This window comes from Lepisma saccharinum, chromosome 24 (genome assembly GCF_977018435.1).
Source record: "Lepisma saccharinum chromosome 24, izLepSacc3.1, whole genome shotgun sequence".
Taxonomy (NCBI): Eukaryota; Metazoa; Arthropoda; class Insecta; order Zygentoma; family Lepismatidae; genus Lepisma; species Lepisma saccharinum.
In genome coordinates this window covers 54,879,532-54,906,149 of record NC_139252.1, presented here as the reverse complement: position 1 = coordinate 54,906,149, position 26,618 = coordinate 54,879,532, and the positions used below count along the sequence as shown (strand labels likewise).

The 26,618-nt window shown below is 39.7% G+C and overlaps 1 protein-coding gene across 11 annotated transcripts in view; it reads left to right on the top strand.

The window, feature by feature from the left end:
- The window catches only part of LOC145978267 (unconventional myosin-XV-like), a 536,876-nt gene that overhangs the window by 470,749 nt on the left and 39,509 nt on the right, over positions 1-26,618 (top strand). For all 11 annotated transcript variants that reach the window (XM_083110775.1, XM_083110774.1, XM_083110769.1 and 8 more), the window contains one exon: positions 22,127-22,259. In XM_083110775.1, the coding sequence (XP_082966901.1) occupies positions 22,127-22,259 (133 nt within the window). The remainder of the gene's footprint in view (positions 1-22,126; positions 22,260-26,618) is intronic.

The window sequence follows — 26,618 nt, the reverse complement described above, 5'->3', positions numbered from 1 at the left end:
CATAAAAAGGTGGTGTTTCATTTCAGTCTCATCCCCGCGATCACCACATGCAGGTAGAACAACTTTACATAATAACCATAACTAAAAATCAATAACAAATCAATCAAACGACCCCCCCTTCATTTTTGTGTGAAGATATATGAAATTGGTAGCTAAACTATAAAAACCGCAAAAATTCCCATGACGCAGGCGCGTCATGAATCCCCCGAAAGATTTATCAAGTATTAAATTTAAATAATGAAAAAAATATTCGTTCAGCCGTTGTTATATAATTTCCTCTGAACTTATTGGAAGACAAGGACTATATTGGGATCATAGGACTTTGAATCACACTTCAAAGAAGATTTATGTACACTACTGCTCAAAATAATATGCACAAGATAATAATCAGAAACTTACTTTTCTCCAACTACATGTAACATCATTTTTGTTATTCGATAAATATATTCAATTATTTATCTATTTGACATTAATTCATTGCCAGGGCACTTGTTTTTATGTAAATTATTCCGATCTTAACTACAGGTAAGCTATGTAATGAATAATACGCTGTTATATTTCTATTCTTATACAGTCTTTTTACCTATTCGCGTAATAATAATAATATAATATTAATTTATGTATTGTAATTAGTATTAATTTGATTTAATATAATTATTTTAATTTAAACATTATTATTATTCCTGAGACACTTGGTTCGAACCCCCCCCCCCAAACATATTTCTAGACAAGGGCGCCGACTTTCCAAAATTTTGGTGGGTGCATATTAATGCCGGATAGATCTGTAATTATCAAGTATACTTTAAACAACTTACATGCACAATGATTGCAAGAGGCAATAATATTATCAACATGTTACTAAAAGAAAATACCACATTCATACAAATTAAAATGAAAAAATCTGCATAAATGCAAATAATTTTAATTGTATTGCAGAATGAACTATACAAGGATTTTGTTGTGAACAGAAACTACAAAATGACTAACTTTATGTACCAAATAATAATAATAATAATCATGACATGTTAACTTTCAATATAAAACACATTCCTTCTTACGTCATTTACACTTCTGAATTTGTTTGCAATTTTGGTAGTGTCAATATTTTTAGTCATTTCTTTATGAACTTGCAAAATTGCCAAATCATTCAATATTATTTGGGTCATTGTTGACCGCAAAATCGTTTTCAATCGTCTAAGTGCTGAAAATGACCGCTCAGAGGTACAAGAAGTAACAGGTATAGTTAAAATCACCCGTTCAAACTTCACAAATTCTGTGATCATTTCACGCATGGGACCACTGTTTTCTCTACTTGAAATATTTGTAATGTCTGACAAGTTGGCCACTTTTTCTTTGTTCGTTCTGCACACATCTAGAAACATGTCCCTGTCCAATGTTAGCTTGTCTTTATCAAAGTATGTCCCATCTCAATGTTTTATTGCTTATTATTTTTTGATAATGGCAAGTGAGAAATATTTATTTTATTTTGTTTTTATCAAACTAAAAATCTTGTGCTTGCGGCGCACCCGCAAGATTATTTATGTGGGTGCTCGAGCCCCGGAGCACCCACGTAGTCGGCGCGCATGTTTCTAGATACGTGCATGCCTGTGGGCACCCCTGAGTGTAATTACTGTAGGTGTCACTCCGGTGGATTAATTATATCCTGTATTTGGACCTAACGATTTACTTGTTTTCAGTGAAAGTAACTACTCCCCGTCCACTGTCAAATTGAAGTTAAGATAAACGGTTTTGGAACCCAATCGCCGCCACTGCTAATGCCACAATTGTACAGCATTTTTGTTCACGGTGCTGTACGACCAACGTTATTCGTTTGTTTGTAAGAAGAATTTTTTACTACTTAATTCTTCTCTGTGAAAGTGTAAACTTTTGTAATTAGTATTACAAAACGTTAAATTAAATTACTCACTACTATTACTCAATTCGTTGACAGCACAGGGTCAACGAAGTTAGTAATAAAGTGTGTTTTATACAGCGTATATTGATACACTTGTAAGTTGAATTCTATCTTCTGCAAATCCAAATATGGTGTATAAGGAAACAAACTGCTGGAGTCAAGAACTCTCTCTTCCGAGTGCTGTATTTCTTTCCGTTGTAGTTTGAGAGGCTGCCACCAGGTGGGAAGCGCAGATGCAGACGTGCATCGCTGCTGCCACCTTGCGGAAAGAACAGGAACTGCATCCATGGTAGCAAGACTAGATCTGCGCCAAACCAGCAGTGCTCAACATTTCGATGTTCCGAATTATTCGGACGTTTCGTTACATCATCAATAATTCTATTTGGCAATCTGTGGCAGAGTGGTTAGCGTATAGTTACAAAAAACAGGGGTTACGTATTCGAGATAAGGTTAGGATCGTGGGCATCGATCGAAATTGGCAAGCAGAAAGCTTGTTTATTTTTATAGTTATCAATTCGAACAGAATATATACGAAGTAGAAACTGGGTTAAGATCGAACATGTTTAGTGTAAAATACAAGAACTAAGTTATGTTTTCATAGTCTACTAATTCAGAGAGTTCATGGATGTACAGTTTTCAACCAAAATCAAAATTTTGTGAGAGGTTTTTATTATGAAGGGCGCGATGTATGTTTCGTGGATGAAATAGAGGAAATTGACCTTAGTAGGACTCCCGTTTTGTTTTTCATCCCTGGTGTCATTATCGCACAAATTTAATAAAATGGGTTCTTTGATATGTTTGCTAACGTTTTGAGTAACATAATCCACCTTAAAGCGCATGATGCTTTGCCAGGAAGCATTTATGTGAATAGGGACGAAAAGTAACAACGGAGAAAAAGTGGCCAAAGTCGGACCCCTCCTTTAACAAGTTCCAAAAATTGGAAAAGACGCAAAGAAATGTAAATATATGATATGTAGTAAATGAGTTACATTTATTGAGCTTTCATAAAAAATATGGATGTACAAAAGTAATATAATATAGACTACCAATATCCTAACTACGTCAATCGCCCTTTCCATTTGTTGGACATCCCACCTTCTCCCACCTGCATTGCCTTTTCCCTTGAACATCTGAAAGAATATGTAAAAGGACTTTACTAACGAGTAACGACCCTTTGCTTCAATTACAATTGTAATGTTAGGCATTCATTGAGGGGTCATACTTAGGGCATTTTACTCGTGGAGTCTTATTGTTTATACAATAAAACCACACGCATCTCCAAACAAACCATTACCATAATTTCAAAGTACAATACTTACTAGTGTCTAAATTGTAACAAGGTTGCTACTTACCTCTCTCTTAATGAGCAAAATTCCCACTGTTGTGCACCGATATACAAACTTTCATTCACACAAAAACAAGTCATGGCGGACTACAGCACCTGATACTTGCACGTTAATGCTGATACCTTCCCTACACAATTTTTTCCTTATTCTTGACGTGTTTCGCCCATTGCCACCACTTGGCAGCACCTACTTACGGAAATAAGAAGGGGGTCCGGCTTGGGGAGTGGGGTCCAGGTTTGGTTATTTTCCTCTACTAACATAGCTAGTAGCTCCAAGCAGTATTATTGTTATAAATATTACGTGCTAATTACGATATAATGCTTTTTTAGCACTAAAACCATCGTACATTAAATTAAATTATTCATGGTTTTGCAGTTATGACGAATACATAAAAAACAGAAACTTATCCAACATATTACATGCTGATGTAATACAAATATTGAAAACGGCTAATATACGTCTTGTGAGATAACGTTAATTGATTGAATTTGTGTTTTAAGTCCACTTTATGTACAGTAAGACTTATAGGGACTGGACCTACAGTTTAAAGTGGGATCCGAACCACCATGTGCCTTCACCGGGTATCGAACCCGGGACCCAGAGGCGTATATTCGGGGCTATCCAGGCTATCTGCGAAGCCCAGACTCAGTGAATAAAACACAGAAAAAAATATCTACCAGAAAATGTGCATAAAATTGTTCATTTCAATAAGATGAACCTGGTTTCTTAGAGGAGTTGGAAACATTGCCCGCTTTCTTTGAATTCGCGAGATGGCTGGCCCGCCGGCGGACAACTCCATGGGGGTGACGTGCAAGCTTGACAGGGACAAGATCAATGTTGCAAACCAATTTTTCCCAGCATGTAATTTCCCCAGGATCGGAGATTTTGATTGATTTGGTGTTTTAAGTCCACTTTATGCACAGTAAGGCTAATCGGGACTGGACCTACAGTTTAAAGTGGGATCCGAACCACTTGTGCCTCCACCGGGTATCGAACCCGGGACCCCTTGATTACAAGGCGACAACGCTACCACTGCTCCATCAGGGAGGCCACCCCAGGATCGGAGAATTGTGGAGCCAAAGTGTTACAGGAGAGAGAACAGGGTTGCATATGGCGGGGGAAAAACCCTCTGAACTTCCTCAACAGCTGGGCCAATGTTGCAAACCAGCATGTAATTTTCCCAGGAATGGGGAATTTTGAAGCCAAATTATCGCAGCAAGGGGAAAGTGTGTCACATGCAGGGACAAGAACATAATTGAACGCTTGCAGAGGAGTTGAAAAAGAGGTCGTTGACCTTCAAACAACTAGAGATACAGAGGGGAGTAGAAAATTGTTGGCTGAGCGGGAATGGTTTATGAGTGCATCTAAATATTACCGAAATGACAAGGACCAGTTCTAGTCTAGATCGCGTCGAATGGTCTTGGTGCGTGGAATTTATTTAGAGGCAGCGTGTGAATACAGTAGTGAGTGGATTGTATTTTTGGGAATGATATGTGCTGTGTTGTGTAGTGAACTGAAATGAGTGACATAATTAACAAGCTGTCTATTCGACTTACGAATGACGATAAGCACCAAATCGTTGTGGATTTTTCTTGTATGTCCACTTTATGAACAGATAAGCTAATGGGGATCTGACCTACAGTTAAAGTGGTATCTAAACCACCATGCATCGAACCCGAAACCCCTTAGTTTCAAGGCAACGATGTTATTACTGCGCCAACAAGGAGTACCCGAACTTAAAATCGTGAAAATAGGTAGGTTGAAATTTTATTTTTATTCTCATATATAGGCCTACATAATATTTCACAATATGGACCTCTTATTTATGCAAATAAGAATGAAATTCTTGAAATCCTTTCCTTACTGACAGTGTATATTTCCATGTTTTATTTATGAGGTATATATTTTTAATCACAGAGTGACATCACTTCAATCCGCCACCCCAAATGAGTTAAAAAAACAAAAACACCCCCACCAGCAAACTTTTGTCCATTCGAACACTATGATATGGTGCCATAGCCCAGGTTCTTAGCCCAGTATACGCCACTGCAGGGACCACTTGATCACAAGGCGACGACGTTAACAGTACGCCATCTGGGAGGCCCAAAAGTGACTGTAGTCAGTGTATTATACACCCCCCCCCCCCCAGCTTAGGCCATCTAAATTAGACAAGGACACGCATGAATGATTGTTGGCAAACCCAGGATAGAATCAATTCAATTTCTGTATTTGGTTTCCCCCATTTCCTGCTGCGAACCGGAAATTGTATCAGGCTCCTGTCCTTCCGATATAGACTGGAAGCATGAGAAGTCAAGCGGAAGCGGCGAGCAGTTCCTTAACACCGCAGGTGGCTGTCCGGTCGGCGAGATGTGTGAAGCAACGTAAATTGAATAATTGGTCCCCGGCACGAGAAAGCAAGTTTCTAGCCCCATGGCTTCATGCAGTAATGGTTTTTCGCTGCATATAACCTACGCGTGCGTGCACAAAGTGTATTATGTTGCCCAGAAGTTGATTTAAATTACATGTCTGTGGCGCATTCAACCCCACGTTTCTGCTTCTTGCCGTCGAAATCGGCCGTTTTCTATTGGGCGGGATGTTTCTGCTTGTTTACTCCCGAAGCAGTGAGGCTAGAGAGCTCGTTCTGGGCCCATTTGAAAGGTCAAGCACCAGAGAGAGGTTCAAATAGAGTATCAAAACTCCCGTTCGTATTTGATGAAGTTTCGTAAATCACTCTGTGAGTTTCTTGAGCTGAGCTTCAAGTTCCTTGAGCTGAGCTCAAGTTCCCGTTCAACCGTTTGAGGGCGCTATAGAGTGTCTCAACCTTAAAAGTCAGTATGGAAGTAAATGGAGTACTTCCCTCTCTCTCCAATACATGAGTTTTGCCAATCGCTCTGTCCTTCTCTACCACCGCTGCGTTGCCAGATGTTACAAAATTTACAAAATGTAAAAATCATAAATTTCAAACAGTGAAATCATTATCCTGTAGTTTTTTATGCTCTATTTACTGACGGCATTATATAACCTGTCAAAAATTCATGTGATCTGAAATTTTCATAATTATGGAATTTTGCAAAAGCTTAATTTTTCTAATAAATACTTCAAAAGCCATAAATATCAAACCGCTTGATCAACTTCGCCAGTTTTTTTTTTCTATGGGATCTATGGTGTTTGTAGATATGATATTCTTCACCTGAGTGAACTAATTTGCTTACGAACATTGGATATTTTGTATAAATCATCAGACTGTAACACGAAAAAGTTGGTTAGCGATAAACTTTTCGGTTTGTCCCCATAAACGTGCAGACCACGCGAGAAAGTGTTGACCTTTGTTTGAAGTTATTTTTAGAATGCATTGTTACTCCACAGCACCATTATTTATTGAAGAATCGTAGTTTGTTTACGTGGGCTGTCTCGCGTATTAAATTAATTGCGCGCCTCCGAGGTTAAAATTCTGTTACAGGCAGGTGGTCCGTTTCGTAGGAAGTGCAGTGTGCTGTGTGATAATTGTGGATTGCATGTAAGTTAAATACTTTGTTTAATAATGGATAGAGAAGCTGGAAAAAGACACAGTATTGGTAAAATTCGAGGTAAAGAATGCATAATAGTTACACATATAATGGAAATGTAAAATGGTACTAAATAGTTACGTCGAAATATAAACTTTTACATGCAAATCTTGAGATAACTATCGTTTTTCCCAAAATGCATGAAATACATTGATTTTGAAGATTTCCTGTACGATATTAAGGAAGTAAATTTGTCGCAATCATTAGTGATTAAGAGCGACTCGATGCGACTCCGTTTGTTGATCTGTCAACGCCGCGCTCCATTTAACCCATACTGACCTTTAAGGTTGAGACGCACTATAGTGGCTATTGCATCTTCTGGCTATGGTAAACATTGTTACCTAGAGATTGTTCTTGTTCCGGTGTTTAATATTTGCATATTGCAACACTGTCCTTTACGTGGCTTCACATTCAAGCGCTGCATTCACTTTACCCGCACCATGCCATTGCACACACAAAAACGTGAAGCGTAAGCTTGGAAATGGGCCGGGGTTGGTTCATCGTGAGTGTCCATCAATTTCATCATATCAACACACTTCGCGATTAGCTAAAAGCAGGGTTGTTAACTGTCCAGGAATTGTAAATAAATTCAATTCCGGTCCAGGAGAGAAAATCATCAAGGGAAAATGGGTTCTGGACCGTAAAGAACCTTTTTATCTGTAAAGTATTTCAGTTCGGTCCAGGAACCTTTTTTTTTTTTCGGATGAATTTAAAAACGATCCAGGAAACTTTCTTCCTGATCAGTTTCAATTGGGGTCCAAGTTCCGTGTTGAAATGAAACAATACGCAACTTGGACCGAATTTAAATTGTGCGAGAAAAAATGGTCCCGTCCCTGTTGCGCAACCAGTGATGTGCCGTACACTATACGTTTACATCTACATGCGTTGTCTACACGTAATCTACGCATAAATTACATTAAATAGACTACATAGACAATCTAAAGGGCATTACAATTAATTTTCAAGGCTTTGATGATGGGAAAGTGACATTTTCAACTATATTGGTTCCTAACGAACCGACAAGAATCCTATTTACAACAAAATTTCTCTTCTCTTCTATCATCAACTATGGAAGAAGATAAATAGTATGCAAAAAAAAACAACAGATGGCAGTCGTGAGGCAACATTAGTTTTTTCCCATAAAACAGTAGAATATTTCCTATATTAGGTCTCTTCCTAGGTGAGAAATTGTTCTAATTTGGAAGAAAGAGTATGAAAAGTTCTCCTCACACATCAGCAACTGATACGCAGTGGAATTTTCTTTTAATTCCACGGGGCCCTTTGCTAAGTTATCACCTTTCGCCATGTTGTTTACATAGATTACGTCATCTACGTGTAGAATGTAGACTATCGTTGTTTACGTGTAAACGCACATCACTGTGCGCGACCCAATACAACCCATTAGAATTTATGCGTTCCTGGACCTGTAGCAGCCCTGGCTTAAAATGGAAGAAAAGCGAAGTGAAATTAACGAAATCAATCAACCAACAATGAACATCACATCAGTGGCACATAGAAAATTGAAAGAAATTTCAGTATACCATTTTTTTTTTGTCATAGGCCCCACGCCCCCGCACGCACCTAGGGCCCTGCACTGGGATCGCCAAGGGTGCCGTGTGAGACAGAGAGAACACGTAACGGATCGTATACCCTCAAACCGTCAATCGTAGCGCCCCCTACTTCCGGTGCTTGATGGATGCGAACGAGGAAGTGTTCCACCCGAGAGAGACCCAATTTTCTTCTGCTATTACTACAAGCGTTTCCTGTGTTGTTTTTCTGCCCATTGTCTCGAACTGGACACGGCGAGGCTTTGGTCGTCAGAGCTGACGCCCTTGTGACCCGAAGGAGGGTTTCAAAACGCCAAGGTTCGCACGAAACTGGATTCTCTTTTAAATGCGTTGCGTAACGTGCGTTTGACTAAAAAAAAACTGCGAACGGTTCATCTTGAAGGACTGGAAAGTGTGGGATAAACGAACAGTGTGAACTGGGACTTCCAATGTAATGGAGTATGTCTTCTCCATGTTCTGAGGGCTTACTTCTCACGTTAAAGCAGCGAAGTGGGAATTTAACTTCATGCTTGTCGGATACTATCCATTGCGTGATTTTGGAGGCACATAGTGGTTCGGATCCCACTTTAAACTGTAGGTCCAGTCCCGATTAGCCTTACTGTGCACAAAGTGGACTTAAAAACACCAAATCAACCAACCATTGCGGGATTTAGTTGTAAATAGCAAATTAATATATTTGCAAGGAAATTCAGTCTTTTCCGATAAATAAATAAGCGTGGTTATTTCACTGTAAAAAGTAGGGATGGCCGCATTTGAAATTACCCGATATCCGTTTCGGATGTATCTGATAATCCGGATAGGATAGATTTGATTAAGGATTCGTAGAAAATCCGTACAGTGAAATATGAACATGACGAATAAAAGAATTATGGATAGCTCGTAAAACGGATAAAACTGTCGGATAATGTACACAGCGGATATCAGAATATCCGAAATCATAGAACATTCTCTCGTATCCGGATAAAATTTTATCACGGAGAAGTGACAGGGAAATACCGCCATTGCGAACCTCTGTGACGGAGTGGTAAGCACTGAGCGCTGCGACGCCAGTGTCCCGGGTTCGAATCACAGACTAAACATGGGTGTTCTTTGTGAATGTCCCTTCATTACTTTCATCACTTTTCCTCATCGGCGCGATTAGTCAAAGTGGCAGAAAATCGACGCTAAATGATGAAAATCGTTGATTGAATTGTTGTTTCAAGTTCACTTTATGCACAGAAAGGCTAATCGGGACTGAAGCTACAGTTTAATGTGTCATGCGCCTCCACCGGGTATCGATCCCGGGACCCCATGATAGTGAGCAATATGAGTGGTTATTGTTCTGCATCCGACTATTAAGGTAGAATTGATAAAATGTACACGAGCCAGTATATGTAAGAACACAGCCTATAACATCATCGCCGTGAGGTATAAAGTCATTTACTTGGATTTTTAGTTCAAAAGTCGTAAAAGTCATTTAAAAAATATTTCGTGCAAATTTGTGAGGACCTTTGGCCTACGTCACACGAAAATTCCCGAACACAGTGAGTTTTGTGAAATACCCAATTTGATCCATGTGTCCGAGATATAAGATCGACTCTTCAAATGGCCGTGTGTATTAAAAAGTGAAAAGAAGACTTCATCCTCGCGTGATATGGTTTGGAAAGATAATATCAGGGAATCCTGGAACACTCTCTCCTGGTTATCATGCGAGCATCTCACTTCTCACTTGCTGCCGAGCCCACTACATTTTCACATACGATGTGCATTATAATTGGTTACGAGTGACAGTGAATGTCTCATTATTCTAGAAATCTCACATCAGACCCAGTTTCAAGATGGCAGACGAGGATGTAACGGATTAATCTCTAGCGTCAGTGGCAGTGTCGATCTTGAATCAAGTCGGAAAGTGAGAATAGTGTCGGGAACATGGTGATATCTTGCTAGATACCAGGCTTAGTTATACTTTAAAGTTCGCGTGGGAGCCATTTTGTACGGCAGGAAGAGAATATGTACGGTGCTAACACTGTTTAGCCTTGCTTCCATGTTAATAAAACCTTTAAATGCTGACCAAGGCCAAAATAAATAAATTGCAGCGTTTTAATAAATTGAATTACACATCTTAAGAGGTTGTATCCCCTATACGCCTTCATGGCGTGGTGCTATGCACAGGGGAGCACTTTACCTTTAAGAGGTTGTATCCAGCGTGCTCCCATACATGAACTGCAAATATTGCTATGTTGAACGACTTAGAATTGATTACTTGGTATATTTGTTGCCGTACAAAATGGTGTCATGGCCACTTATGAAATTGCAGATCACATCTTACCTAAAAGTTCGAACCTTTCATTTTATGTCACCTGTTCTTGTATCACATCCGTAAATAATGAACGGGTATAATGAACAAATGAGCAATGACCTAAAGCAGAAATCAACAAACCCCCACCGGGAATTATGCGTGAATTATTCTCCGTAGACGTGAAAAATTGCAACTTTTAGTAATCCAAATCCCATTGAATTTATTACATATTTATAAATGCCCTAAAGCAAGTTTTTCAGTTTAGCTATTATTTTCATCGAGGAAGAAAAAGAAAAGTGCGTGGAAAATAGAACAGAATTCTCTCTACCCGTTTGCTTTGTTAATGTCCTGTGCAGAGCAATCAATCTGACAGACGGACAGGTTATTGCAAGAGATGATATCTTGAAGTTGATTAGTATATCCCGTAACATTTGTGACTTGTGTTTGTAGATGTATTTCGAGTCCGAATGTGTGAAATTGGCAAATATAAACTCCATACTTTAAATTAAACATTTTAAATATATATCGTTTAATTGAATTGTATATTGTTTATATATTTGTGTGGGGGGGGGGCGTGGAGAGAGAAGGGGCAGTAGTGAGAGGCGATAATACGTATGGTTGAAATAGAGAAAAGAAAACATCTGCTTGTACCCTTAAATTTTTAGAAGTTCGCCCTGAATTATACTTTATCATGGCCCTAGAGTGGCCAAGAGATCTTACCACATTTGAAGACATGGCGATCTACGAATGGTGAATTTGTTTCTTTTCATTTCTAAAACTTTATGGTATAAACTATTCACTATTCTTTGTCATAGACGGAGCTGATTAGGCAAAACTACGCGTTCAGTTGTTCGCTTCAACAAAGACCACATTATCAATTTTCCTTTAGACCATTGTAAGCAATATTACATATTCCCGGGCTAAAAAAACTTCCCCCAAATAAACCGGTAGTGTTCAGAATGTCAATTCGAATGAATTAACTGACTCATTATTGATATGTTTGGACTTTGAACAACCATAGAGATGCATATTGGTAGATATACAATGACTTCAAGACTGACCGATTAATGCATTAGCATAATCAGATCCGTAAACGTGCATGATGTGACAATCATCAACTTCTCTTAATAACGTGCAATGGTGTTACCAGTGTTTCGGTGAAGTCAACAAGTTCTTCAAGGACTTCAAAGATTTCCCGATGTTAGTGCTTTCCTAAAATTGTAGATTCCCTAAGATCGCTTCTACGGATATTCATCTCTTCTTGCGGTTGTAGTTTGATGCAGCAACCACAAAGACGCGTGTTCGATTCATCATTCGGGAAGAGAAGAGTTGAAGGATGCGCGATTTTGTGTTATTGTCGTGCTATTGTCAAGACAACAATGCGTGGTCCTCGGGAAGATACAAGAATTCACACAACAATGACAGCGTTGATCAAACAAGTGAAAGTCCTTGCTTGCAGAACGTGCGATGGTTTATATTATGTGAATCGTCAGCAGAGCGATACCGTCATGGTGCAGTAACGTGTAACTGGAGGGTTTGTTTCAAGACTTGTCCACGGCTGAAGAAAGCATATGAGATTTCACTCAATAATTTTTGACCGCTTAGACAAAGCGGGTCTCATTGTAACTCAGACAACGGGACATACTAAGGTCTTCTATTTTCCATGCCATTGCTCCTCCCTTTTCATTTACATCTGCGACCAATAAAAACGGAACTTCATAACACATCTCTACTGTCGGTTCGCATAGTGCAGCAAAGTGCCGTCGACTTTTCGTCCACTTACCGGTACATTTATTGTCTACACGTACTCTAAGTGTAGATTGCATTGTTTTATACAGTTTACGAGCGCTCACAATAAAAAAATATATTTGCAAAGCTGTTTTGAAGGGAAAGTGTCATTTTCCGAACCTACCAGTTTGTATTTTGAACAGAAAATTCTCGCATAAAGACCCAAAAACAAATCGTGAGACAAAGTTGTGTATTTTTTTCATTAATCACGAGAAAATTTCATTGCATTTTGTGTTCTTGCTATTGTACGATTTTCTGCTACTTTGGGCTAATCAAAACCAGATGAAATTAAATTGATGAAGGGGTACTCGGAAAGAACACCCATATCCAGGTCGGGACTCGAATCCGTGAACTTCGAATTACAAGCCCATTTTGAAATTCAGGATATTCCCATTTCAGTTCTACAAGGCCCGCTGTTGGTCTTGTTAATAATATAGATTATTTCATTGTCTACGTGGATTAACATAGTCTACTTCAGTGTTTCTAAACCACAGGTGCCGCGAGAGATTCGTCTGAAGTTTGCGAATTGCAGCCCTAGCTGGCTTGAAGGTTCACAGACGGGCACCACGGTCAATTTAGTTTATGCAGCAATTGGAAATATTCTGATTAATATGAATTTTTCGGTGTCCAAAATGAAACATGCCATTGAAAATCATCACTTAGCAAATTCATTTAATGATATTGGCCAGAGGAAACTGAAAAGATTCCATTAGATCCAATCGTCAAATTACTTAAACCAAATTTTACATTTGTCAACAAAACATAATTGAATAATACTCGCTATGATTATGACATCATTTATTTATTAATATTGAATTTCAAGGGTATATATTAATTAACGTGTAAAGTTTTATAAAAATCAGAAACCTATTTACGAGTAAAATTGTTGGGATCGGGGCATCGACTTTTTTTCTTAAAAAAAAAAGTCTATATTAGTTACAGGTAGACGTAGAAAATCGTTCCTTACGCGTAGACGAACAAAAGTGGTCTGAAAGTACAGGGAGACAGACCAGTTGTGGAGAGTTCAAGTTCTAATGAAACCTAATAAATTACACTTAATTGCACACTGGAGACAGTTGAATTAATCATAATACCTAGTAGAGTGAGATTGAGGCAAATTGTCCACCGACATATTCATTTCCTTCATTTTGCGCAATGAGCGCTGTACGAAAAGATGTTTCGCGTACGTTTGTGAGGTCCGCCAACCTACGTCACACGAAAATTCCCCAGCTCTAATCGACTCACCTGTTTGTGCAAACCTTGGTCGTTGTTCTGTTGAACTTCGAGAAGCCGGAGCAAAGCAAGCGACCTCTTGTAAAATTTAGCTTCCGCGGGTCAATTTAGGAAAGAAAAAAGGAAGTCTTTCATAATTACCTTCTCGCATTGTTTGTAGTGCACAGTTGTAATCTACAATTCCACGCTTTCAAGGTTCCGTTAGATTGCTCGTTCGTCACCTTTGTACCGTAAATCTAACGATATGCATGCGGTATTGCAGGGGATGTTATGCGAAGTTCTAATTTAAGAAGTTCCCAATTTCCACCATGCACATGCCTTCTCGAGTTAATATGAAAGGCTTAAAAATATCATTCGACAAGGAAGACAGGTCAAATTCAGAAAAGATGTTTTCTAAACTGGAACCTCCCAAACGGAACATTTCATAAAGTTGCCGTATCATGTTTATTTATATCCTGCAATTTGCGAAACGTACTGTTTTTGTGAAAGCTGTTGTTTAGTTTTATTTTAGATCTGATTTGGGGGTCACGGTAGTTGTCTCACTAATTTCTATTCCATTTATTTTATTGTATTAAATCTGGAATCGTATGTTCCTGTAAAAGATGTTACAAGAACTACTCAAAATTCCTAACACCTTGGCATGCGTATTGTCAGTGGCGTAGATTAGGGGGGCAGCTGCCCCCCTCTTTTTGCCACTTTTGCCCCCGCACTATGCTAAACCTTATGTACCAAGAAAAAGCAAACTGTCCTTGCCCCCCACACTTTCTGCACCTTGCCCCCCCTAGTTTTGGAACCCAATCGCCGCCACTGCGTATTGTGCATAAGTCCAATTATATTACAGTTTGAACCACACAGAAAGTATGATTGAAATAATTATAATTATTGACAGTCCTGAAGAAGTGACATTCTAATTAGTATAATATTACATTTCAAACTGTCATATATAACCCCACACCCCCTATACGCCTTCATGGCGTGGTGCCAAAGCACAGGGGAGCACTTTACTTTTTTACTTTTTTTAACATATATATATATATATATATATATATATATATATATATATATATATATATATATATATATATATATAATTTTCACTTGGCAGATTCAGCCGATAATTATCGATATCATTTGTATCAGTAATCTGAGGTGCAAGGGGTGGCCCTTCCACGTAGTATACCCGAATGTCAACCTCACTTCCACGTAGGACAACCTGAAGTCAGGGTGTGAAATCCTGGGGGGCGGGGGGATTTTCCCCAACCAACAATCTTGTTGTCGCGGGGTGGGGCAGCTCTTTTTGTATATGACTTAGAGTTTTCTTAGAATGTGAATGTACTGTTTCTAAATTACATAAATGCTATCATAAGCTTCTCACCTACGTGGTAATCAAAGTATCTAGAACTCTAAGGCCATAGTTTAGTTTGCTGACTGGTAATGCAGAAATTTGCATTAAAAAAATACCGAAATGAAATCACTAATACATCACTGAATGGGCATCTCCCCCAAAGGAAAGAGCTTAATTCACACAGTGTATAGAAGTCTATGAATGTTTGGTGATCGTAACTCTTCTCAGGCAAGAAACTGATCGAATTGTTCGTTCTTGAGGCTATATGAAATGTGGGTTTGCAGAACTGCGTCCGATACCAAAAGGCAACATTGTCTTGGGTTGTTTTACTTCCCATTTCCAGAACAAGAGTTTCTTTTCCCGATCAGCACCGTTACACAGCCGGGGATTCTCATGGAGGGAAACAATGGAGTGGGAGAATGATAATTCCACCGTAAGACAATGAGAGCATAAGAGTCTGAATCGAGGAGGGGAGGAAAGGGGTGCAGAGCAGTCACTCGGGATGGAAAGTTTGCCGCGAGTTTCCATGTTCTTCCACATACGCGCGTGGCTGCAGTGTTGCCATACGAAGGGAAATTTCCCTTTTTTGCAGGGAATTTTAAGCCAAAAGGGAAATTTGAAGAGACTCCTTTAGGATATATATGTGTATTTGCACTCCTTCTTATTTCTACTCTTTTAAGTGTAAGCGTATACATGTTTATTTGGCGTCCCTTTTGCACACCTTCGGTTAATAGCAACGATAAGAATTAATAATGACCTTATGAAATGGGCAATTGTACAAAGGCAATTTTACATTCATGCATGGGCGTCGCTAGAAATTTTTGTAAGGGGTCAAATGATAAAACTTGATAGCAAATATAATAACAATAATAATTATTATTATCATGGTTATGATTATAAAATAATAACTATTACAAACTCATGAAACTGTAATAATTATTATTGTTAGCTGGCCCCGTGGCGCTGCGACGCCCGGGGTCCCCGGTTCGAATCCCCGCCGCAACCGAATTGCGCACAGATTTTGATCGAACGTTGTCACTTTGATAGCTTTAAAGGCTGCGCGCAAAATTGTTTTTTTCTTTAGACAAGAAGAGAGAAAAATTAGATACAAAATAGTAAATCATACCAATTTATTCAAAAGTTAGGTTAGGTTAATGACTGCAAAAACACGTGTAAGTCCACACACAAAGACAAACAAACAACAGAAGTGAGAACGGCTTGAGAACATTTTACATCTGACAACATCGCCTTATTTCTTTGTGCGCAATCCTGTACATTGTGACAGCTTGTCAACGGCTTATCAGATACCACTGATAAAACCGGAAAAGTGTGCGCAATCCCGCTGCAGTCCGAATGCCGGCCTGGGCATGGATGTTTGTGAGTGTCCATTCATCAATTTCATCATATCATCACTCATCCCCATCTTCGCAAATTAGCCAAAAGTGGCACAAAAGCGAAGTAAAATGAAGCAAATCAATCAATTATTATTACTATTATATCCTTGGGAGGAACTGTATCAAGCAAATGAGTAAATATCCAGCACATGTATTTTTTTATTATTTTTTTACATTTCTCACCAATAAGTTGACTAAAATGCATTGTTATTCTATTTTGTTATTAACTTTGACACACCTGGTTCAAGAAAAGGCTTTAAAATTTATGGAGAAATTTTAGTCACAGTGTTTATGTTGTGCGAGTAACCTGTCACACAAAACTCTGCTTTTATTTCCGTTATTAACACTAAAAGTATTCTTATGTTTTAAACTTGAACTATGCCCACTACAACTGCTACTAATTATTATTATTATTATTTCTCATATGAAGGGAAAATTGTGCGTAAAGGGATTTTTTGCTTGCAAAGGGAAATTATGCCCTCGTATTATGGCAACACTGGTCCGTTGAGCTCGGACGGTACGGGCTGTTGAACGTATCCAGTATACGTGCGCTCGGCACAAACGTTCGACCAGCACGCGCGCGTCTGCTATGGTCGAATCGGGTTTGTTGTGTTACGTCTCGAAGACTGTGCAATTGCGTTAACGTCGGAAAGGCTGCGTGTGCGATTTCTTAACAGAAGTGTTTCGTCTTTCGCGTCTCGTGTGCTTGCGACATATTGCCGTTGCGGCGAAGTGCGATGTGTTTCAGTGAGTGAGAGTACCATGGAAATGAGGAAGACCAAGTGTACCAGAGTAGAGGATGACCCCTTTCGCATGAAACTTTGCGCCGAGTTGAAGGAGAGGTTTGTTCACGTCATATTTGTTTGTGTGTGTAGCGTTCAGGATATTGATTCCATGGTTCTTGGAACGGCGGATATTCATACATACCGTGGATTTCCTGCAAAAATTATCTAAAAGAAATAATAACCCGTGGCTTAACAGCCCGCGAGGGTCACCTACCGACCTCACTCCCGGTGTGGTCAGCACGACGAACCCCCGGTCGTCGTTGTAGGTTTTCTATGATGGGGTTACACTACTCATTCGTGCAGGGGTGATTCCTCCATGTGGGAAGTGAGGAATTTCCTACAGTCCATTTACACTTATTTCCAGTTCTGTACTTTTTAGGAGTTGAATGAGTGTTATTATGAGTACAATGGAGATTCGGTCTTTTCGGATAAATACATGCACATGGTTATTTCACTGGAGAAAGTTGACGTGAGAAATGGCAGAAAAATACTGGCGCGCTACGAAGCTAGAGGTTCCGTGTTCGAATCACGGTTTCGGCATGGATGTTCTTTGTGAGTATCCCTTCATCATTCACCACTCAGGCAGAAGAGCGAAGTGGAATAAACCAATTGCGGAATATTTAAGTATCAAGATCTTTCATAGGCTGGGCTGCCATTAGCAAACGCGATGCCCTTATGTTAAGAAGTGAAAATATTGACAAATTCCATTTCGGGGCCGTTTACCCACTGTACCCCCTCGAGAATTACGTCGATTTTTTTTAATCGACAAATGTCAATGCTTTACGTAATGTAAAACTGGTTCCAGCTTTAGGAAAGCACAAATAACGGAGATATTTGATCCCAAAGAGTGGCCCACGTAAGTCAAAACCTACAATTTAGGAGTACTTTCGTCGCGGTTTGTGTATACACTAAAGTAGCGAAAGAACACGCCGAAAATAACTATCAGTACCTAACCTAACTACGTAGAATTATAGCTGTTGTGGAATGTCGTTTTGGGTGCTATATTCACTTGCGCGAAGCCTTCAGGTTATTCTGCTTTACAGTAAAGTAACATGCTAAGGTAACAGATGTACTTTACTTCACAATAACACATTTCCGAGAGCTAAAATCAACGGAAAACGTTCATAAACAATGCAAGGTATTTCACTTTCTCCAGTAGGTACAGAGGGCCAAGGGTACCGATTGAAATATACGTTTCCTACAGACATTTCGGAAGGACTAAGCTCTGTGCGGTGCCGCACGTCGCACACCCCTAGCGGCGGCCCTGTTCCTGGGTGCCTTATATGTGCACAAAACTGGTTGAAACAATCGTAAACATTCTTGTGGATTGTGTTCGCTAAGCTGGCTTTTGTCGTAGGCTGAATCTCCCAAACATTCTTTCGTCCTTTTTTTGAGCGGCCGTTCGGCTGTTTTAGACCATGTTTACTGCAGACAGGTTTCTTGTGAATGGTCCATTGTCTTTTTAAAATATTTGTGATGTCCCATTCAGGCTTCTCCCCAGCTTCACACACTTATTTTTATTAAAGCTTTTTCCAGCCCCAGTTGATACACCAAGCGAAAGGTCCAGGAATCAATTCACGGTGAAAACTCCCAACATTTCGGTGGAAGATGGTACTCCAGGCGCGGAGCGTCCATGTAAGCCGTGTAAGCCGGGCTTACACTTCATTAGTTCTAGTAAAATGTATGTAATTATCTGGCAAAAATTCGTAAACAACTTCAAAGTTCAAATCGGGTCGACACCAGTGTTCGAGATCATGTTTGTTAGATTGCAACACTTCAGCGCCAGGCAGCACATGGGATCTCCCGCCTTCTGCTTGTGGAAAGCTGTAAGCCTTCTGAATCTTGCCTTACAAATTTCTGACCGCGAACGAGCAGTGCCTACCCTATCTGGGTGCAAGGCCCGTTTTCTGGGTGGAGAAGAGCGGGTCAAAACCCACGTGTGTAAACCTTCCGGCCAGAGGTTTACAACAGCGTTGCAAACCTTATGTTTACAAAAAGTGTTGTTCATGGATGTCCGCAGTATTTCTTTCCACCGGGGTTGATTAAGCATAGTAATTTTTCCAGGGGTATAAACTAGGTATATTTCCCCCATAATAAAGTTGCCTCCTCAAAAGATACTAATTCAATTTGAAGTTAACATTTTTCTGCAACACCCTTACAATAATTAACATAATTTGATGTGACTGAAATGAAATTATATGTGTGAAATATATTATTTTATGGTTGACATTCATTTTCCAGGAAGGGCTTTCTCCCCTTGCCCCTTCTGGACATCCATGGTCTCCTTTAAACTCCGTAATTATGCTACATCTACTAAATTGTTCTGCGGTCTACATATCATTAATATTAATTTGTAACAAGAAATAAATATAAATTCGAATGGTTCAACCAACGGGATGAGTTCGACGTCATACTTGAAAAGTTTGAGAAAATTCAACTACCACGAACAGCGGCCCTCTTGTTTCATTTATATCCCCAACTTCCAAACGACTTTTGAAACTTGTGTGATATTTAGCACCATTATGCTTGGGTTGGCTTCACTGGCTAACCGTGAACACGCGCGAGCGAGACCCAGGTCCTGCAAGAGGAGGGTTCTCCAGCGTTGTCGGGTATGAATGAATGGATGGCTGCAAAGGAAATTTGAGCCAGTGGTGTTTCAAGGAGGTTTTTTCCAGGAACAGGGAATTCTGAAGCAGAAAACTAACAGGAAGGGAAAAAAGGAGAAACACCTAATAATGAGCGAGAAACGGGAACAAACGCTTGTTTCTGTTTTTCGCTTGTAGGAGAGCACAAACATTAGAAATATTAAGATTTCTGTTTTTCGTTTATATTTGAACTCAGCTGGTAGTAATTGAGCTAACAAGTGCAATAACCTTTTCAAAAATTAAAATTTTTAATTAAAACTGAATATTGAACCAGTTTTACAAATCTCATGTCAAATGTGAACAAAAGATTATTAATTACATAGTCCGTGGTTTAAGCACTCTTCGAACAACGTACGAAATGGCTGTTTATGGTTGTGTACCATTCAGAATTTACGGTTCTACGATTCTCTAGTGGCACTGTAGCCATATGTCAATTTTTCCCCAAAAAACAGGCGACCATTTGCTTCGAAGTGCTTCTTGCAGGAACAACTGTTGTTGGTTTGTGGATGCAGGTAGGCCCACCACTTCTCTAGCAGGCACGGTAACAGAAACGAAAAATAAAGTGCCCCGATTTTGTGATTCATGGTACGAGCTGATACTTGGTTATGCAGCGGTTGTAAAAAGTATTCAGCACTTTTCTGTTTCTTTCTGTTTTCGTTTCTTTATTATCATTATTCTTCATTTTATCTAACTTTGCATTTTTTTATGGATAAGTTACTCATTGTGATAGGAATAAAACCGACGTAATTACCAGTTGAAATGTAGGAGATATACAGCCTAGCAAAGAAAACACCAGGCTCAGGGATTTATCCAGAATATTTAATCTGATGTAGTGTAACTTTGTTTTTAAAGGGTGTAAGGTTAAATTTAGTGCCAAAATTAGGGTTTTGTCAAAAAATTCAGGGAGGTGTTCTGAGAAAATGGGGGAGGGGATGATTGTGGATAAATCACTGACCCAGCACCAAAATAAACACAAGCCTTCATCATGCTAGGCTTACATTGTTGGAAAGGTCACGCTCCGCCACTGTGGTACTCCCACCCCCACCCCCTGGCAATGATTCAATAAGACTCTTCTATGAAACTGCATTACTCCTGGCTGCACTTACGTTCTCATGTTTGAGGTTGAGTTTTAAATCCACTTCATGCACGGAAGGCTGATAGGGACTGGACCTATAGTTTAAAGTGGGATCGGAAGCACTATGTGCCTCTACCGGGTATCAAACGCGAGACCCCTTGATTACAAGGCGACGACGTTACCACTAGTACTTCGGGTAGGCCTTTATGATCCCTTGTAGCCGGCCCCTGTGGCGGAGTGGTTAGCACAGCGCGCTACGACGCAAGAGGTCCCGGGTTCGCGTCCCGGCCTGGACATGGGTGTGTTGTTTGCGAGTGTCCCTTCATCAATTTCATCATTTCACTCATTCACATCGTCGCGATTAGCCAAATTGGCAGAAAAGGGAAGCAAAATAATTAATCAATCTCCATCTCTATATGTATTGTGTGTATGTGTGTGTTTGTTCAGCAATAACTCTGGAACGCCTGGAGCGATTTCAACGAAACTTGGTACGCGCATCACTTGCAACCTGGAAAGAAATACTGTGGGGGTAAGACACCCCTGGCACCCCTAGGGGTGGGGTGGGAAGGGGTGACATGTAAAAATAATCGAAAACCACCGATATTAAATTCCGCACAGACACCCATGACTCTATGCAATACGCACAACGATAGTGTTTCTCGGGTTGTCTAACATTCAGGCTGTGTTGCGAATGGAATCCATAGTTTTGGTGACACTCCCGATGCGGTTCAACTCCAAGTTCATCACCTATCGACATGGCGGGTGAGAGGGGGTGAAAAATAAAATGCCACAAACGACCTAGATTAGTGTCGAATCCATAGTTTTCGGAGTCGCTAAGCTAATTGGTGACATTCACGATCACATTTAAAATTAGTTACATTTTACGCTATAGTTAGAATTCATTCTTTTCCTGTCTAATGCAAGATTGGGATAAATAAATACCCGGGCAACGTCGGGTAATCAGGTAGTTTACTATGAAACTTTTACAATGAGAAGTTTACCGTTTGCACGTATCGTACGTGAGCCAGGATAAGGTTGTCAACCAATTTAGAGCTCGACGCAGACAATTTCGTCCCGAAGATGCAAGAAGGGATCATTTCAGTAATGGCAACATGTTCTTTATTTTTAAATGGAATTCTGTTCATTCTGTGCACAATTCCTAAAGCAGACGTTTTCTTGTCTTTCCAGGTTTGAGATGCTGAAAGCTGCGGATGGGTCGATCAACGGCTCCCTGAGGGTGATCGAGAGTCTTAAGAGCAACAAGAAGGGGAAAGGCAAGAAGAGCAAGGACAACACCACGGACTGGACGTGGAAGGAACAGGTAGGAAGCCTATGTCTGTAATGCTTGCGACTAAAGCAGTGGATTCATTCATTCTTCCTTTAATTTTGGATCTAACAGCTTTTAAGCCGATTTTTGTCAATGATTTTTTTCTAGCGTATACATAATTGCTTTACATTAAAAATTATCCTTTCATTGCCATCGTTTTCTACTTTTGGTGAATACTGGACCAAAGGGGGGGATTATGACTCCCACCAACCCACCTTGGAGACGCCACTGCATCTCCCCCCTCCCTATTTGACAGAAGATACATTAGGACTACTTAGACAAGAATAGTTCCCTTTACAATTATATGCTACATTTTAGCATCCCAGTCGAACATCTGGACTGATGTAAAGTGGATCATTGTAATGTGAACCTTTAAATTATACAAAGTTTTGTGTAATGTATGTCTTTCCCTATTATATTTTGCGCGTTCTATTACATGTTGCACGTCCCAGACACATTCACATCTTTTGTTATTCGTTATTTCAACTTTGAATAAATGTTCAGTATGTTCGTGTCCCCCTTGCTCGAGTGTATAGAATCAAATATCATTTCAATGTGACAATAATCGTAGCCTGTATGTCAAAATCCGCCCGGGAAGTTTCAGCCCATAATGAGGGACAATTTCGCACCAGTTATGCATTTATTTCAATATCGTCCGAATGGGCAATGCTACTGAGGAAAAAAAGCTGGTGTTCAATAGAGTATGAATTTCTCCACATGTTGCAAGTGAAAGTGTTTTTAAAAGTTGATTATTAAGCTAGAAACAATGCTTGAAAAATATGATGAATAAGAATTTTCAGAAACCCATGTATTCCTTATGGGGAATCAACTTCAACTTAAAGTTACGGCTAATCAAATGGAAGTTTCGACATTTCCGTCTGTCAATTACTACTTCAGCCTGTCCTTTTTCCGTTGATATATTTTTCTATGCCATCGGAGGTTTGATATTCCCAAGAAAACAAATAAAATAATACTTCCATAAGAGCAATGTATTTCTCCTTGCCTCCTACGGCCATACTGGCAGTGTTGCCAAACCTCATGCACATAAAAGAGCTAAATTTAACCGTAAACGGAGTAAAAACTTTGAAGGAGCTAGATTTACGAAACTGGATAAAGTGCCTCCTGGGGTAATTTTAGGTGTCAAATGAGTGGGGGTGTGTGTGAGGGGGCGCTGTTATTACCGTTGGCTTTAAAGTGGTGGCAATTTAATCTTAGTGTTCACCGTCTAGATCCGGCGGCATCACCCCATCTCAATAACCCAGCGATGGTCGTACGAAATCGAAAATAAAGTATTCCCTGATAACAATATTACGTCCTCTTCACGTCAGCCAAGGCGCTATGAAGAAAAGTAGCTGGGGATGTAAGATGGGGTGGAACGACGCAGCTAATATAATAATATCACGTCACGTGCAAAATGTTTACGCGTACTTTTTGACAGAAGTTGTCTATGTAAGCCGGAGCCAGTGATAGCATCATAGTGGGGCAGGGGCGGGTGCCGTAGTTCACAGCCAAACGAGTGCATGAAAGAGCCAGATCTGGCTCCAAAAGAGCGAAGCTGGCAACAGTGGTCGGCAGCTGCCGAAGAGAGAAGGACCTAGGGGAAACTGTCCCTCTCCCCCTTAAGTTTTAATTTCGCTGGATCTTTCACTTCACGATCCATATTTGAGTCCCACTACCACAGACAAATTACGGTTAGGCTATACGTGTACTGCTGGGCTTCGAGCGTATACCGCTCGTTTTGCCTGTTCGAGCGTTATTTGCTCGAACGAAGCAGCTCTCTATTCCGTACGTCATCTAGCGTCGCCCGTGCGAACTATTTGCCCCTTGAACGAAATCCTCTCTCTGCAGCATTCTATAGTTCAGATAGAGATACTAAATCTGTTTTTCCCGATTTCTTGAATTCATCAGAAAACTTTTCGTTCCAGGGCCAGCATATATTATTTTCACCCACTCATATGCAAGACTTGACTCATATCTTGCTCAGGATAGGCATGGTCCGCAGGAATTTTTTCCAGGGAGGGGCAAGGAAGGTAATTTTTTCCAGGTGAGGGCAAACAAGGTACATTTTGCCCAATAATAGTGTTGTTCCCTCAAAAAACATTGCTTCCAATTTGAATTTATCATGTTCATGCAATAATTAACACATATTATTGTGGCTGAAATGAAATTATATGTGTGAAATATATAAATTTAAGTTGACTTTGCCCCCCCTTGCCCCCTCCCCTTTCCGGACGCCCATGAGGATAGGGACAGATGGAAGGCCTGTGTTGCTGCAGCCATGAACATTCGGGTTCAATAAGGCTATAACTTGACAAGTTTAAAAACAAGACGCTGCAAATAGCTGTTGCGCATCTCGCACCTCATTTCCCCACTCCATTCTCCGCAGCGACGTTGGTTCGCAGTGTTGCAACCTGGAGGGAGCGGAATGGTCCGAGGATTTTGAACGAAATTTGTATTCGCTTTTTCCTGGGCTGTTTTCTACCTGTCGGAGTACAGAACTTCAGCTCACCTTTCGCCAACGACCATTTTCCATCTTTTATATATAGAGAGAGAGTTAGTTAGTAAGTCATATGCAAAGCTGCTTCCAGCTCTTGTCGTTCGTTTTGCGGCAAGCAGTGAAAAAAAAAAAAAATTCCGAAACTCGGGGGTGAAGCTTCTCTACGTTATCGCCGAATCGTGATAAAGGTGTAGCTTTCCCCTTGCACACACGGGCATAATATTTTTCTAAAATGGAGAGCATTGTCCGTCGTTATGTTCTTTTTATTGTCTCAGTGAATCTGTCTTCTTGGGAAAAGGTCAGTGCGAGAGAGAGAGTCTTGAGTAATATGATCTCTCCGCGCTATAGCTTTTGAGTTTCTAGCTTTTTCTTGTGAAAAGGGAGAACCAAGGCAGGTGGACAGAGAATGATGTCGTGTGTCAAGTGTGGGAAAACTCTCGCAGGAGAGTTTCGTCTGCTTTTACTTCAGAAGTTTGTGTTGCTATTTTTCCCCGACTCTGTTCAGCAGTTTCTCTTTTCGCACTACTTTTTTTTTCAGTGGCTTCTTCATGTCAATTTTCGAGACATCCTGGTAAATACTTATCTTTATTTTTACGAGTTGGCGTGCCCAAAGGTGGGTGCTTTAAATCGTCAAAAAGATACTAATCCAGACCCTGTCATAAAACCGCTAGGAACTTTAGTTTTCATTTGTTTCATCACCTAGAGCTAGGGACGTGAAGTTTTAGTTTTATTTTCCCCTAAATTTCGGTGTTATTTTTCCATAAATTTGGTGTTCTTTTTCCATAAATGTCGGTGTTATTTTTCCATAAATTTCGGTGTTATTTTTCCATAAATTTGGTGTTATTTTTCCATAAATTTCGGCTATTTTTCCATAAATTTTGGTGTTATTTTTCCATAAATTTGTTATTTTTCCATAAATTTCGGTTATTTTTCCATAAATTTGGTGTTATTTGTCCATAAATTTCGGTGCCTTTTCCATAAATTTCGTGTTATTTTTCCATAAATTTGGTGTTATTTTTCCATAAATTTCGGCTATTTTTTCATAAATTTTGGTGTTATTTTTCCATAAATTTCGGTGTTATTTTTCCATAAATTTCTGTGTTACGTTTCCATAAATTTGGTGTTATTTTTTCATAAATTTCGGTGTTATTTTTCCATAAATTTCGGTGTTATATTTCCATAAATTTCGGTGTTATTTTTCCATAAATTTCGGTGTTATATTTCCATAAATTTCGGTGTTATATTTCCATAAATTTGATGTTATTTTTCGCGGTTTAGGGCAAAATTCGGTGTTATTAGTTTAAAGTCGGTGTTATTTTTACATGTATTTTTACTGTTCCTTCTATTCTTAAGATTTCATGTTGTTTTAGTTCTGGAAAATTGAGACAAGTTTTAGTTTTAATAACAAAAAAAAATACGGCTTACCTTTGTGAGAAAAACCAACTTGCTTCCATTTGGAAAACTATTTCATCTCATGAGCCACTTAATATGAAATGTTTATTGAATGATAACACCCAAAAATATTTGAACATAATCATACACATCAGATTTCCCTAAGAATGTCAAAAAAATCCCTCCCCTCCGAAACACTGTAGGTGCTTCTCCCTGAAAATTTTCCCCTTCCAACGAAATTTCCCTTCTGGGAAAATCCCCTCAGAGAGATTTCTATTTCAGGACGAGGTTAAACACTGTCAGTCATGTCTGCGCCAAACTGCAATGAATTAAGCATGATAATCTCTCTTGAATCGAACCATCACCGACGGCCCCCGTGGCGGAGTGGTTAGCACATCGCGCCACGACGCCAGGGTTCGAATCCTGGCCCGGGCATGGATGTTTGTGAGTGTTCTTTCATCATA